At 45.9% G+C, this 12,331-nt stretch overlaps 1 protein-coding gene across 3 annotated transcripts in view; it reads right to left on the bottom strand.

Annotated features, from left to right (window-relative positions):
• Nucleotides 1-6,754: 6,754 nt before the first annotated feature.
• The window catches only part of LOC147665135 (GTPase IMAP family member 1-like), a 113,305-nt gene continuing 107,728 nt past the window's right edge, over nt 6,755-12,331 (bottom strand). For all 3 annotated transcript variants that reach the window (XM_086949743.1, XM_086949744.1, XM_086949745.1), the window contains one exon: nt 6,755-7,566. In XM_086949743.1, the coding sequence (XP_086805869.1) occupies nt 6,971-7,566 (596 nt within the window). In that variant the 3' untranslated portion in view covers nt 6,755-6,970. The remainder of the gene's footprint in view (nt 7,567-12,331) is intronic.

Here is a 12,331-nt window from a genome sequence, read left to right as displayed (position 1 = left end):
CTACGTAAAGTTTTTAGGGTAGCAAAACAGACCCCCGTGAGTTTCTTTATGTGGTCCTCAAACTTAAGGTTCTTACCGAACCAAACTCCTAAGTTTTTCACTGGGCCAGATGTGGCTTTTGGTGGGGGTAGGTCAGCAGGCCAAAGACGCTCACTAAAATCCTCAGGAAAAGAGCCGTACAGCAGGATCTTGGATTTACTTTCATTGCATTTTAGCTGGGCATATTATTATAACAGAGTAAACCGTTTCTCAGCAAATGAAAAATAACCACAGAGGATACCATAAAAACAAAAGAGAGGGTGAAATGTTTTGTTCTGCGATTGGAATCTGCAACATTTTGGTTACTTTGCGTTACTCTTTAGCACACTGTTCTGGCTAATTCGGCTAATTGACGCATGGGGGAGTTTGTCTCCCATGAGGATCCAGAAAATGCAAGATGGTAAATGCAAGTGAGATTTTGTGTCTCCTAGCAAGATTTTGGAAAGTGGCCGGTCAAGGGCAGTTGTGAGCAGCTGAGGTCAGAGAGCTGCAATTCAAGTAGATTTGCTGCCGCTTGAGTAGATTTTCTACTCGAGCGGCAGCAAAATCAACACGATTGGATGTGCTTGCTTGTGCAACACATGGTGCCGTTTGTGCAAACTTTCAGCACTGCTCTAACTATTGGTGTTATAGTGCAGTGTTTGTTGCATATTTCTCACCCATTGGCGGAAGCCTACAGAATCTAGCAGAGTTTTTATTTAACTTTGGGTACTCCCAAGGAGTCAAATTACTCATTTTCAAACCACTCTTATAAAATAACAAGAATGGACGTTGCTGCCAACAATAATAAAATTAACATTTCAAACATATTTGACATGTCATCTAAATAGTGTAACACCATAAAATCTGCTTCCATACATGAGTCTAGGAGAGCATGGAGAGTAGAACTTGCAATCAGGATTTCTTACACTGCATACTTTGTTCACAGCAAAAGTTTATAGGAGGTGTGAAAGTAGTGTTCCCTGCGAAAGGAAAACACACATGACAGGATGCGTTCTTTCTCCTGGACTCAGCTTCCTATCTGCCTTGAATGCAATGTAATATCTTCTTGGTGCATTCACCACAGTGAAGACTATCCCTGGCAGTATCTCATGTGATAATCTGGATAAAGGACCTATTCTGACTAATGGTCAGGTAGCATCCTTTTTATATCTTCTCTTTCAAGGATTGGGATTTCTGGCTTAAGTTCAGAAATTTCTGACATAGTTTATTTGCATCAATATTTATTTCCCAGGCATTACGTGAAGATCATATAAGGTAAAAAGACATCACTTTATACTGCACTATTTTGGCTATGTGTCTATAATTTATTTCATTTGACCTTGACATTGTTATAACTATGGAATTGTCTCTGAATTATATCACATTGGGTGTTTATATCTATGTCATTGACACTTTCACAGTTCTTGACCATAAGGTGAGACAATATCTCCGTTAATGGCTGACATGACAGTGATTCTGCATGAATTGGAAGAATTACAGCCTTCAGTGCTTTTTTAAGATTTGCAACATGTCTTTTTAAGTCATTTAAGTCTGGTATTGTCATTTATCTCTTTTGGATTTCTCATAAATCTTCAGTGTCAGCATTAATTGTAAGGATTAATATATTTTCTAGACCTCCCAAAAAGAGTAGAGAGTACTCTACACCTCATGGCTCCAAGAACTTAGTCAATGTTGTCAACATGAGGGTCATGCATCGACAAATCACAGCAGTGAAACAGACACTAGAAAGAGCAGTGTAGACCAGAGAACAACAAGTAAATAGGCTTTCCAAAGCGGCTGACCAATGGGAGCTTCCCCAACACGATTGGGGGAGGCCAAAACCAAATTTGAAGAGGTATGCAATGACATACGCCGGTATAATTTTCGCTACTACACCACCAGAGTTCGCAATGAAATGAACCGCACTGACGCCTTATTGGCCTCGCTTGTCCATCAAGACGCACACACACAACTGATTACTAGTATTCGAAATGCCGCAGGGGAGGTCGTTTATGCGCAAGCTGATATTTTGGAGGCTTTCCGCGACTACTATACCATAATATATAGGGAGCCAGCTCCTGACAGGGAGGAAACACATTAGGAACATGCCGACATCCTGTGCTATAGTCGAACTCACGGTCAAGGAACGCAAGACGCGGGATTACCCGATAACGCCAGCAGAGATCAAATCTGTCATAAACCACCTGGCCAAAAACAAGGCGCCAGGTCATGATGGGTTCCCGATGGAACTCTATTCCACTTTCTCCCAGAAGTTGGTCCCGCAGATTGACACAGTCTTTCGGGAGGCGTTAGAAGTGGGAGTCCTCCCTCAATCGATGCGAGAATCGGTATTGGTAACATTCCACAAATGTGATCGGGATCCTTTGCTCCAAGCTTCCTACAGACCCATCACCCTACTGACCACGGATTGTAAAGTCATTGGAAGGATCCTAGCAGACAGGTTTACTTATATACTCCCTAGACTAGAGCACATAGACCAGAGTGGATTTGTCCCTGGAAGAAACACTTCGCAGAATACACAATGATTGTTCCAGGTCCAGGACGGGGTACAAGGCAAGTTCTCGAGGGCGGCGTGTCTCATGCTGGACCTGGGGAAGGCATTCGACACCCTGGCGTGGCAATATCTTTTCGGCATCATACAGAGGGTGGGCATGGGATCCCAACTTACAGCGTACATCCGGCTATTATACACAGACCTCACCACAAAAGTCAGAATAGGCAGCTCCGTATCTTCTCCCATCCTGATTCTGTGTGACACCCGACAGGGGTGCCCACCATCCTCTGTCGTATTTGCCCCTGCTATAGAGCCGTTGGCGGTCAGGCTACGGGAGGTGGGCGAGCAATGGGGCATCCCATTGGGAGATCGTACGCATTGCGTCTCCCTGTACGCGGATGATCTCCTTATCTAAATCAGAGCCATCGCAGCGGACCTTACCTCACTCTGGACTACACTTGCAGACTTCAAAAGTGCTGCGGGACTCCGGGTAAACTGGCAGAAATCCTCTCTCTACCCCTTACATATGAGTACCCCGCATAGATAGATAAATATATAGGAGACATCACGCTAGCGAGGACGGGCGACGCCCCGTGATACTTAGGTGTCAGGCTCTATCATGAGCCCCGAGACCTCCTAGAGGACAACCATTATTGGGCTCTCCTGGGTCTTAAAAGCCAGGCCGTTTTCTGTTGGACCCTCCCCCTGGCCCCCATTGGGAGGGTAGCCCTATCAAAAATGATCATAGTACACCGGTTTCTATATTTCTTCACTAATATTCCTGTAGTCCTGCCACTCACCTCCTTCCAGGAGCTCAATTCATTACTAATTTCCTTGATTTGGGGAGGGGCTGCAGCAGAGTGGCCCTGACGGCCCTGCAGTTGCCGCGCGATCAGGGAGGGATGAGCGCCCCATTGTTTGAAGCCTATTTTCTGGCGGTGCAACTGCAGTGGATGTCGCGGTCGATGGCGCATCGCAACCTTGGGGAAACGGTGTCCCGGGACAGACAAGTGACGGTCCCGGAGCTAACCCGAATGCTCCTACCAGGCACCGACCAGATCCAGCCCATTCGCTGCTGGTCAGGACAGCCAGAGCCTGTACCATGCAAATACACCGCATGTCCAAGGGGGCGCCATTGTTTTCCCCACTAATACTGCTAGTGGGCCTCCCTAAGGGGCACGGGTTATATACCCCGGGTGAGCTTAGAATCTAGACAGACCTCCAACTCACAGAAATGGAGGCCCTGTTCTTTGATGGCCAATTGATCCTGTTTGCAGATCTAGTTGAAGAAACTGGGCTTCCAGCCGGCCAATTTCTGCTGCACAGGCAGCTGATGGTGGACTCTGAGCGAACTTGGGACATTGCGAGCGGGGAGCCTAAGACTCACCCGCTGCTACACACATTATTATGCATGGGGGCGGGCAGACACCACATCACATGGATCTTTAAATCCATTATGGAACTCACACAGGTACCGCTAACCCGATTAAGGCTCCGTTGGGAGGAAGATTTCGGAAGCGCCCTTCATGATCGTGAATGGCTCTAGAACACAACAAAAAAATGTCCTGCAATCAAAGATTAAAAAATATCCAGTTTAACGTATTACGCCAAGCTTATCTTACACCAGCGTGGCTCAAACGTTTCTACCCGACATCCCACTTCGACTGCCCCCGCTGTCACACCTTGGAGGCCACATTTGCCCAAATGTTTTGGTCATGCCCAGTGATACAGCCCCTCTGGTCGACAGTGCACACCACCCTGCAGGCAGTAACAGGCCTCACAGACTTCCACACATGGGAGTCATGTGCCCTAGGTATTTTTAAGTACAACAAACAGAAAAAAGAAGAAACTAAATTTGCCCTGCTAGCTGTGCTGTTGGCCAAACGCGGTGTGGCTCTGTATTGGCAAGCGTTGGAGGGGCCGCAAATCGCTGCATGGTGGGGGGCGATGCAGAAGTGGGAAGCAGCTGAGGAAGATCTTATTCAACAAGTGGAGGCGCAAGGCATACAATGCCGACCTATCTCATTAGAATGGGCGAAGCTCCTACAGGACATTAGGCAAGCCCACACAAATGACACAGAGCACACCGAACACCCCCATGCGGCACCAGATTCACCTACATCCCAGTCCACACAAGCGTCCTGTTTTCCACCCCCCCTCCCCTCATTCATGCAGCGCCAGCTCCATGTGGGTCCCCCGGGAATCCTCACACAGACCAAGAGTAGATAAAGAGTGCAACGCCTGCGTAACGATATGGGACCCCTTTACACTGACCCACGCTTTTGGCAACCCTAGGCTCCCCCCTGAACCCCCTGTCCCCCTTAGTCCTGAGTTCCACATCCCCAAGTTTAGTTTGACACTTGGATTACCAATGAATGATGCCTTTCACAGCGGGGTTAGCTCAGAAACAGGTATACGGGGCAGAGAATGACAGCGACCCTACTATTAACTGCCTCCCCGATGCCTTCTGGAGGGATGATGGCGAGGGGATTCCCCCCTCCACCAACGAATCTACCATGTGTCCGCTTAATCAGCTACCCTTGTCATATGGCTTATGTTGTTACTTTGTACTGCCAAAATGATCAAGTAGATTACTGTATGGCATGTACCATGTGAAAATCCAATCAAAAGGTTTGCAAGAAAAAAAATCAGTACTAAAATAAAATGTGAAAATAAAACATGAATACGTTCAAGCAAGCTGATGCATGATGCTGCAATGAAACAGATACTTTTGCAATATTGGCATTTGTGCACTTGTATTTAAAACATAAAATACATCTCTTAAATAAATTAACATACACAACACAAAGGGGATACCTAAAAGTGCAAAACTGATCAAGATTTTATCAGGCTGACTTGGGTCACTTGGTTCCAGGATGTTTTTTAACACAAAGGTGTACCCTTGATGGAACTGAAGCTGCACTGCTTGTACAATGCACCTAGTATGTTGGCAAGACATGATGTGGAAGCGAGCAAAGCACCGCCTATTATTTAAGTACTGCTTGGCCCAGATGTATCTTACTCATCAATTCATTTGTGGTTTCTTGTGTAATGCATCTCAATCCATTGTAGGGTACCAGAGGGTGCACGTTATACAAGTCTGTATTAAAAGTCCATAACCAAAGTAGAGAAAATTGGATCATATAAATAAAAACCTATGTGTGCAAGCAAGGTAAAAACTGATGTGCAAGACAGGACATTACATGGTTGCACAGTGTAGTAGCTTTGATGACCAATAAAACTTGAGTGCAGAATGTGTTAATGTGAACTTGAGCTCATCTCAGTATCTCACGTGGGCACACTACCCAGTTTTCCATGTCAAGTGGCTCACTGTGGTGTGTGAGAAGTGCATGTGCTGGTTATCTCTGATATTCAGGTAGTCTGACAGTTACAGAACCAGTAATATCACGGGACAGGGCCAGATTATATGATGAAACTCCTACCCACAGGCTGGCCTGGGAAGCCTTGATAATGCTGAATCTCTGGAGCATGAGTGGCTCACCAACTTCACTTGAAAAATTAGGGGGCACATGGAGGGGGAGGGGCAGATGTGTTGAGGTCTGTGCTCACTAGGAAGATGACACCTGCTGAATCTGTAATGTGATATGGGAGCCCGGGCTGCACTGGCAACACTGGTACATGTATGCATTGCACATCAGAAGCTGACACTAGACTGGATGGGGCCAGAGAAGCCCCGGTCCAAGCTGCTCATAAGGCATGGTGGAGTGGAAGACTAGACCTAAGATTAGAGTAACCCATAATTCTTCCAACACTCCCACATATAACAGACAGCTAGATGGTGCTTCCGTCCCTGAACTATTCTGGCTGCACTATGATGAAAAGCTGTTTCCATGGTGCAAGGCAGCCTGCCTGTGCACCAGTGCAGAATGGAGAAAAGGCTATTCTTAGTAAATTTGGCTCAGCTCTGTACAGTGGAGGGAACATCTGAAATAGAGATAGAATGAGTGTCAAATAGAGAATGACTGAGAGAGCATGTGAGATTGAGAGTGATTATGATTGTGAGAGTTAGAAAGTGAGTGAAAGTATGAGGGTGAGTGAGGGTCAGTGTTCAAGAGTAATTTTTTAGCATTACTAATCCATACATTCATGATTCACTGTGTTGATGTCACAGCTCATGACAAAGAATGAAGCAATACAATAAATATTTCAGTGAACGACATTCATAAACGATACATGTAGGATCTATCACACAAGATGTATGTAATTCATCACATATATTTTATTCATAAGTATCTCATGTGATATACATTTAGATGGTATAGTAAGTGTGTCTGTGGCTTTGGAATGGTTCGCTGAGCAAAGACCATAGCTGCAGGTTGGTCAGGACTACTTTCAACACATGTGCATCTTATTTACTGTAGAGGAAATCCTGTTGCAGAGCCCTCAAGCCACCTCAGTCTGCCGCAGAGTGCATTATCTGTTTCCATTCCCTGCCACCATCTTGTCTATCACCTGCATGAGCTCCTGCACCTGCTGCTCCCTCTCTGCTCCTGTCGCTTTGTTGTTGAGGGCACAGACCCGCCCCCCGCAGCTCCTGACCAGCTCTCTAAGCTTCTCCTCAGCTTCCTGCACAAAGGTTTCTATAGTTTCACCCTCCAGGTCCTCTCCCCGTGTGAACACGATCACTGTGAACTGTAGCGCCTCCTCCCCGAAGAGGCGCTGGATCCTTTTCACGGACCCCTGCTCCTCCATGGTGAACCGCCCGGCCTGGAGCACCAGGAGGAGGGCGTGCGGCCCGGGGACAGAGAGCTGTACGCACTTCTCCATCTCTGAGGAGAGCTCCTTGTCGGGGACTGTGAGGGAGAGGAAGTCCAGGGTGTCCACTACCACCAGAAGTCTGCCCCCCCACTCCCCTGCCCCCACCTGACACGCCCTGGTCACGGGAACGGCTGAGGCACTGGACTCAAACACCTTCTTCCCCAGGAGGCTGTTCCCGGTGGCGCTCTTCCCGGCTCCGGTGGTTCCAAGGAGGACCAGCCTCAGTTCATCTGTCCATCTGTGACGACCATCTGTGGGAAAAACATTCAGAAGTGAGTCAAGCCCTGGTCGGGAGGCAGATATCATTATCTAACAGTACAAAACTGATTCACATTTCCCCTCCTGGAGCTCCTTTAATTGGAGGAAGTAAGAACTGTTGGTAAGCGCAACTATTGGGGGTTCACGCATGTGTTGTGGGGTACATGACAATGTCTGGTACTTCACACCACCTAATGACCCTTAACTAAAATGGCTCCTCGCCCCTCGCCCTGCGGTCCATAAGGGGCCTCAAAGTGGTCCTCCTGCTCGGTGATGGGATGAGCCCTCTAGTATCTCACAGCTCATCCTGAGGCTTCTCACATGGCCTTGTGCACAGCCCCTTTAATCTCCATGCCCACTCTTCATATGTACGGCCCTCAGGGGTGCAACTAGACTCAGACTTCAGGTGGGGGGGGGCTAACACATGGATTAGTGGAGACAGACACATCATAGGAGCTGAATCAAAATGACTTGTGCAAGGATCCCTTCACTTTTCTGATGTAAAGTGTAAAACACAGAGTCATTCTTTCAGACTAGATGTGGTGATTAGTGCCTTTTAAAGCACAGAGAGTCAATAACAGTATTGTTGACATAACCTGATTTTGTGTCTCTCAAAGAATTTAAGCACAGTGAATGACACATGTTGTATTTTAATACAAAAAACAAAATTTTCCTTCTAGCATGGGATGATCTAACATGTGAGGTTGAGCTTTCCCAGGGGTGTAACAGTTATTTGGTGGCAATGTGAAAGAATTGTACCAAAGTGAGGATTGATCCAGTTCGAAGGAGAGAGTCTGAACTTGGCGCTTCATGGTTTTGGCCCAAGCGGAATAGGGGATTTCATGGAAGGGAATGCTCCCTGCCTCTATTCAAGCGATGTATGCTTGGTCCAGCTTCCCATGCCATGGGGAACTCTCTGTCCTAAAGATCAACTTGAAAGAGTGTTTAAGAGTCTTTTCTGGCACTTTCAATGCTCCGATGTAATATTTTATTAGGTCCCCTGAAGAACCAAGTCTGGTCTGTTTAGGTCTATCTCCAGCCTTAGCACTGCTTTGTATGCTTTTACCCGAGCTGCGTTGATAACATTTGTTAAGCCGCCTGGAAAGACTAAGTCGCCGTAAGTAATTGCTGGCTTTAGTGTGGCCCTGAGTACAGTCAACATGGGCTCTATCGATGGGCTCGCTAGACGATAGCTTAGTTGTCTGAGAGCAAGACTTATTTTGTTGATTTGCGGCCTTAGCGCCCTTATATGTTTGGACGCTGTGGCCCACTCTGTTAACCATACCCCCAAATAATTATAGGTAGTAGATGTCCTCATTCGATGCTGGCCCAGGGACCATGTTGCTTCCTTTTTATGGGGCTATTTACCAGAGAAGATTATCTTTGTTTTTGTTTTCATTGATTTGCAAACTATTTTCCTAGTTGTCGACTGCCAGACTTTTTAATGCTCATTGGAGTCCCACCCTAGTGTGATCCATGATCACTGTGTCTTCTACATATTGGAGAGTGCCAGGGTCATCTGGCCCAATCTTGGAGGTACTAAGCAAGCATCGTTGGAGAAGTGTGGCTCAATGGTTAGAGCGGCAGACCCTGATGCAGAGTTCTAGCCCGGAACCAGGGTTCAATTCCCCGCCTCGGCAGGTCTTGGGCTCAAAATTCCACGGACCTGATAATTCTCGCCTCGGTGCCTATTCCAATCATGGAGTCCCACTCTGCAACTCCGGGCAATAGCTTGCTTAATCTCCACAGCGGCCCCCACAACCCTAAGGATGCCTGGCCTCCACCTTGGGGGTGCCCAGGAGTGGACGCCTCACAGGGAAAGCCAGGATGAGTTCCACATCGGTATTCGTACAAGCACCTTGAGACCCTTGCGGGTGAGTAGTGCGCTATACAAGTATAAATTTACATTACATTACATTATATCGTTCAGAGTTCGCCCCAGGTCTAAGGTGTACAGATTGAATAGTAGAGGGGCCAGAACACCACCCTGCTTTAGCCGGTGTTGGTGTTGATTCTTGTGGTTACCGAAGTTGGGCTTAGTTTGACCCGAACCCATGTCCCTGCATAAAGGCCTTTTATGACCTTTAAAGGGGGGGACTGAATCCCCCAGGCTTCAAGCTTTGCCCATACCCTCTTCACTGCAGCGCAAATTCCGCCGCAGTGCTAGAGATTCCAATTGCGGGCGTGGTCATGATGGCTCCCGGCCGTCATGACCACATTTGTGCATGATTTAGAAATATGAAAAGGCAACCCAATGGACAACCAAAGTGGCAGGTTTATAATGTTAGTAGAAGCCGCTTATTGGGGTGTTTGGCTTGGACAAGGTCTCAAGGAAACACAAAATGTTCCCAATTGCGAGATGGTTTTGTCTAAACTTATCATTGAGGTTGGTTCTTAGCCCTGTGATGTTCAATGAAATGAGGGTTAGTTTGCCTTGTTCTCCAATGCGTGGGCTGGGACATCCTCTGCTGTCATTCTCGTTTCGTTGGTTAGGGGTTCTGTTGCCGAGACTCCACCTTGTGGGCCTGCTCTTAGTGAAACGGCTGTACTCTGCGCTGCATATCCCTGTGCGTGATGTACATTTTTATCGGGGTTCTTGGTTGATCGACTATCTCTCTCTCACTTAAATATTTAATTGTGGGGTCTTTGAGGATTGACGAGTGTTCACCCTGAGCATGGTTGGGTATAGGAATGTGAGGGTATTTCGGCATACTAAGTGATGTAACTTCGATTCCCATTCTGCAAGGCAGGGGGCTGCACCAAGGATGGCCAGGTGGACTTGCTGTTGAGTGTAGCTGACTGTGCTGGAGACCCCATGTGTATCCCTCTCCAGGGTTCTGAACTTTAGCCTTCTGAGTTGATCTTTGCCAAAGTGTCAAGATGACCCAGGAGCTGTACACTCCAAACACTATGGGCCAGGTATATCAACCTAACGAGTCTTAAAAAATATTTAACAACATATTTCACCATTCTTCCACCAAAGGAAGGTTTTGAAAATTGGAAGCAAATAATGCACTTTAAGCACATTTATTTAGTTACTGCTCTGTTCATGCGTGCTTGCACAGAATACTTGTATGTTATTTTCTGACTGTGATGTTTGTATAGTAAACATATGTGTAGATGATTGGGGGAAGCTGCCCTATATCCTATCTCTATAGCACAAAGAATGTTGTATATATATTATTTGGTACCTTGAATTAAACCACAACAAATATTTCTGAATTTGAAATGCTTGGGAAGTCATTTAGCAGGAAACACAACCCATGTTTGATAAGATTTCCTTTAATAACATACATTAAGGATAGAAACTGAGCACAAAATCTTGATTATAGATGATATCCCCACATCAGAGAACGGTGTCAACCTGAAATTACCAAGGGTAAGAGATGTTGACCTAGTTTTCCATTTGGTATTCATCGCACTGCACACAGTACCCTTGTCTAAGTGAAAGGATCAGAACATAAACAAAGCTTTAAAAGTCTAATGTATTTTTTAAATTCCAGTCCCTCTGACTAGCCACTGGGCAGCAAATATGTAGCTATTGTGGAGCTTATCATGGGTAAAGGGATCAACCTTTGATGCCACTACAGATATTGCTGGAATTTTAGTGAATAAATGCCATGGCAGCTCAGGGCTGACATTGAAACCTGCAACATACCCCTGAACACAAATGGGGGCAGACTATTAAATAGCAATAACATTTGTGACAATATTTTGCAACAGTGCTAGAAGAATGAGAATGTATTTACTCATAACAATGTTTGCAGAGTTCTATTGAATTATTGTGTGAAGCAAATTACATATGAAATGAGACTTCTTGGGGTCTAATAAGAATGATTGTGCTAAATTAGAACAATTGCATAACATTTTGAAATAATCATAGTGTAAGAAAAATACTGTACTGCAGACAAACTAGTCTCTGCTTTGTTGTGGCAGGCAGGAAATTAGGCACAATCACTAGACCCAACAAACCTAATCCCAACCTCATTAACATATTGGCTCATCTGAGCAGGAAGTAATTACTGCAGACACAAAACATACCTTCACAAAGCATTATCCATTTAAGCACAGCCCCTCCTGCTAACATAGCCTTCTGCCCTATAAACTATTGCAGAAGACAAAACAACCATGTTGGCCTTTGTCCTCAAAGAAGTCATCCCGCTCTTCCACATTCTCTTCTGCTGTCTCCTAGGCTAAATGTAACTATTAAAGCGAGGATCACCCGAGGATTGCCTTGAGGCCCTAAGTGGAAGGTGGGCAGCCTTTGCTTCTAATGGGGTATCTCTTGGCCTGCCCTAGTATCTCCTGGTCTCAAAATACTTGGTCGGATGTTCCTCTTTCAAATCTCTTTTCTTTACCATCGGGCAAATCTAAACAAAGCTTCACTGATACACACAGACTAACATCTGACATCGCAGCCCTCATTCATTTCCTTCAGGGAGCTACACTCTGATGGAACATCTTTCTCTGCCCACAAAGCAAACTTTTAACTCTCACCCGCTGCAAAGATAAGAAACATCCGCAACCACTTCAGATTCAGGGATGCAGAAAAGACCTCGTTATTCCTTCAAGAAGAAGACCCAAATCCTAACAACTCCATGAAGTTGAGTCAGTCACCTATGTACTGGTGCTATGTATTTGCATCTCTCACCCCTCTCTGCTCCATTCCAAGCTAAAGTGTATTTAACAATATTGCATGCATATATCTTTTCTCAAAACACAATGGGAATTATGCTCATTAGGACTGCACGATTTTGC

This window comes from Lissotriton vulgaris, unplaced genomic scaffold (genome assembly GCF_964263255.1).
Source record: "Lissotriton vulgaris unplaced genomic scaffold, aLisVul1.2 SCAFFOLD_1232, whole genome shotgun sequence".
Taxonomy (NCBI): domain Eukaryota; kingdom Metazoa; phylum Chordata; class Amphibia; order Caudata; family Salamandridae; genus Lissotriton; species Lissotriton vulgaris.
The sequence above is the reverse complement of the archived record's forward strand: the minus strand, read 5'-3'. Positions and strand labels throughout refer to the sequence as shown.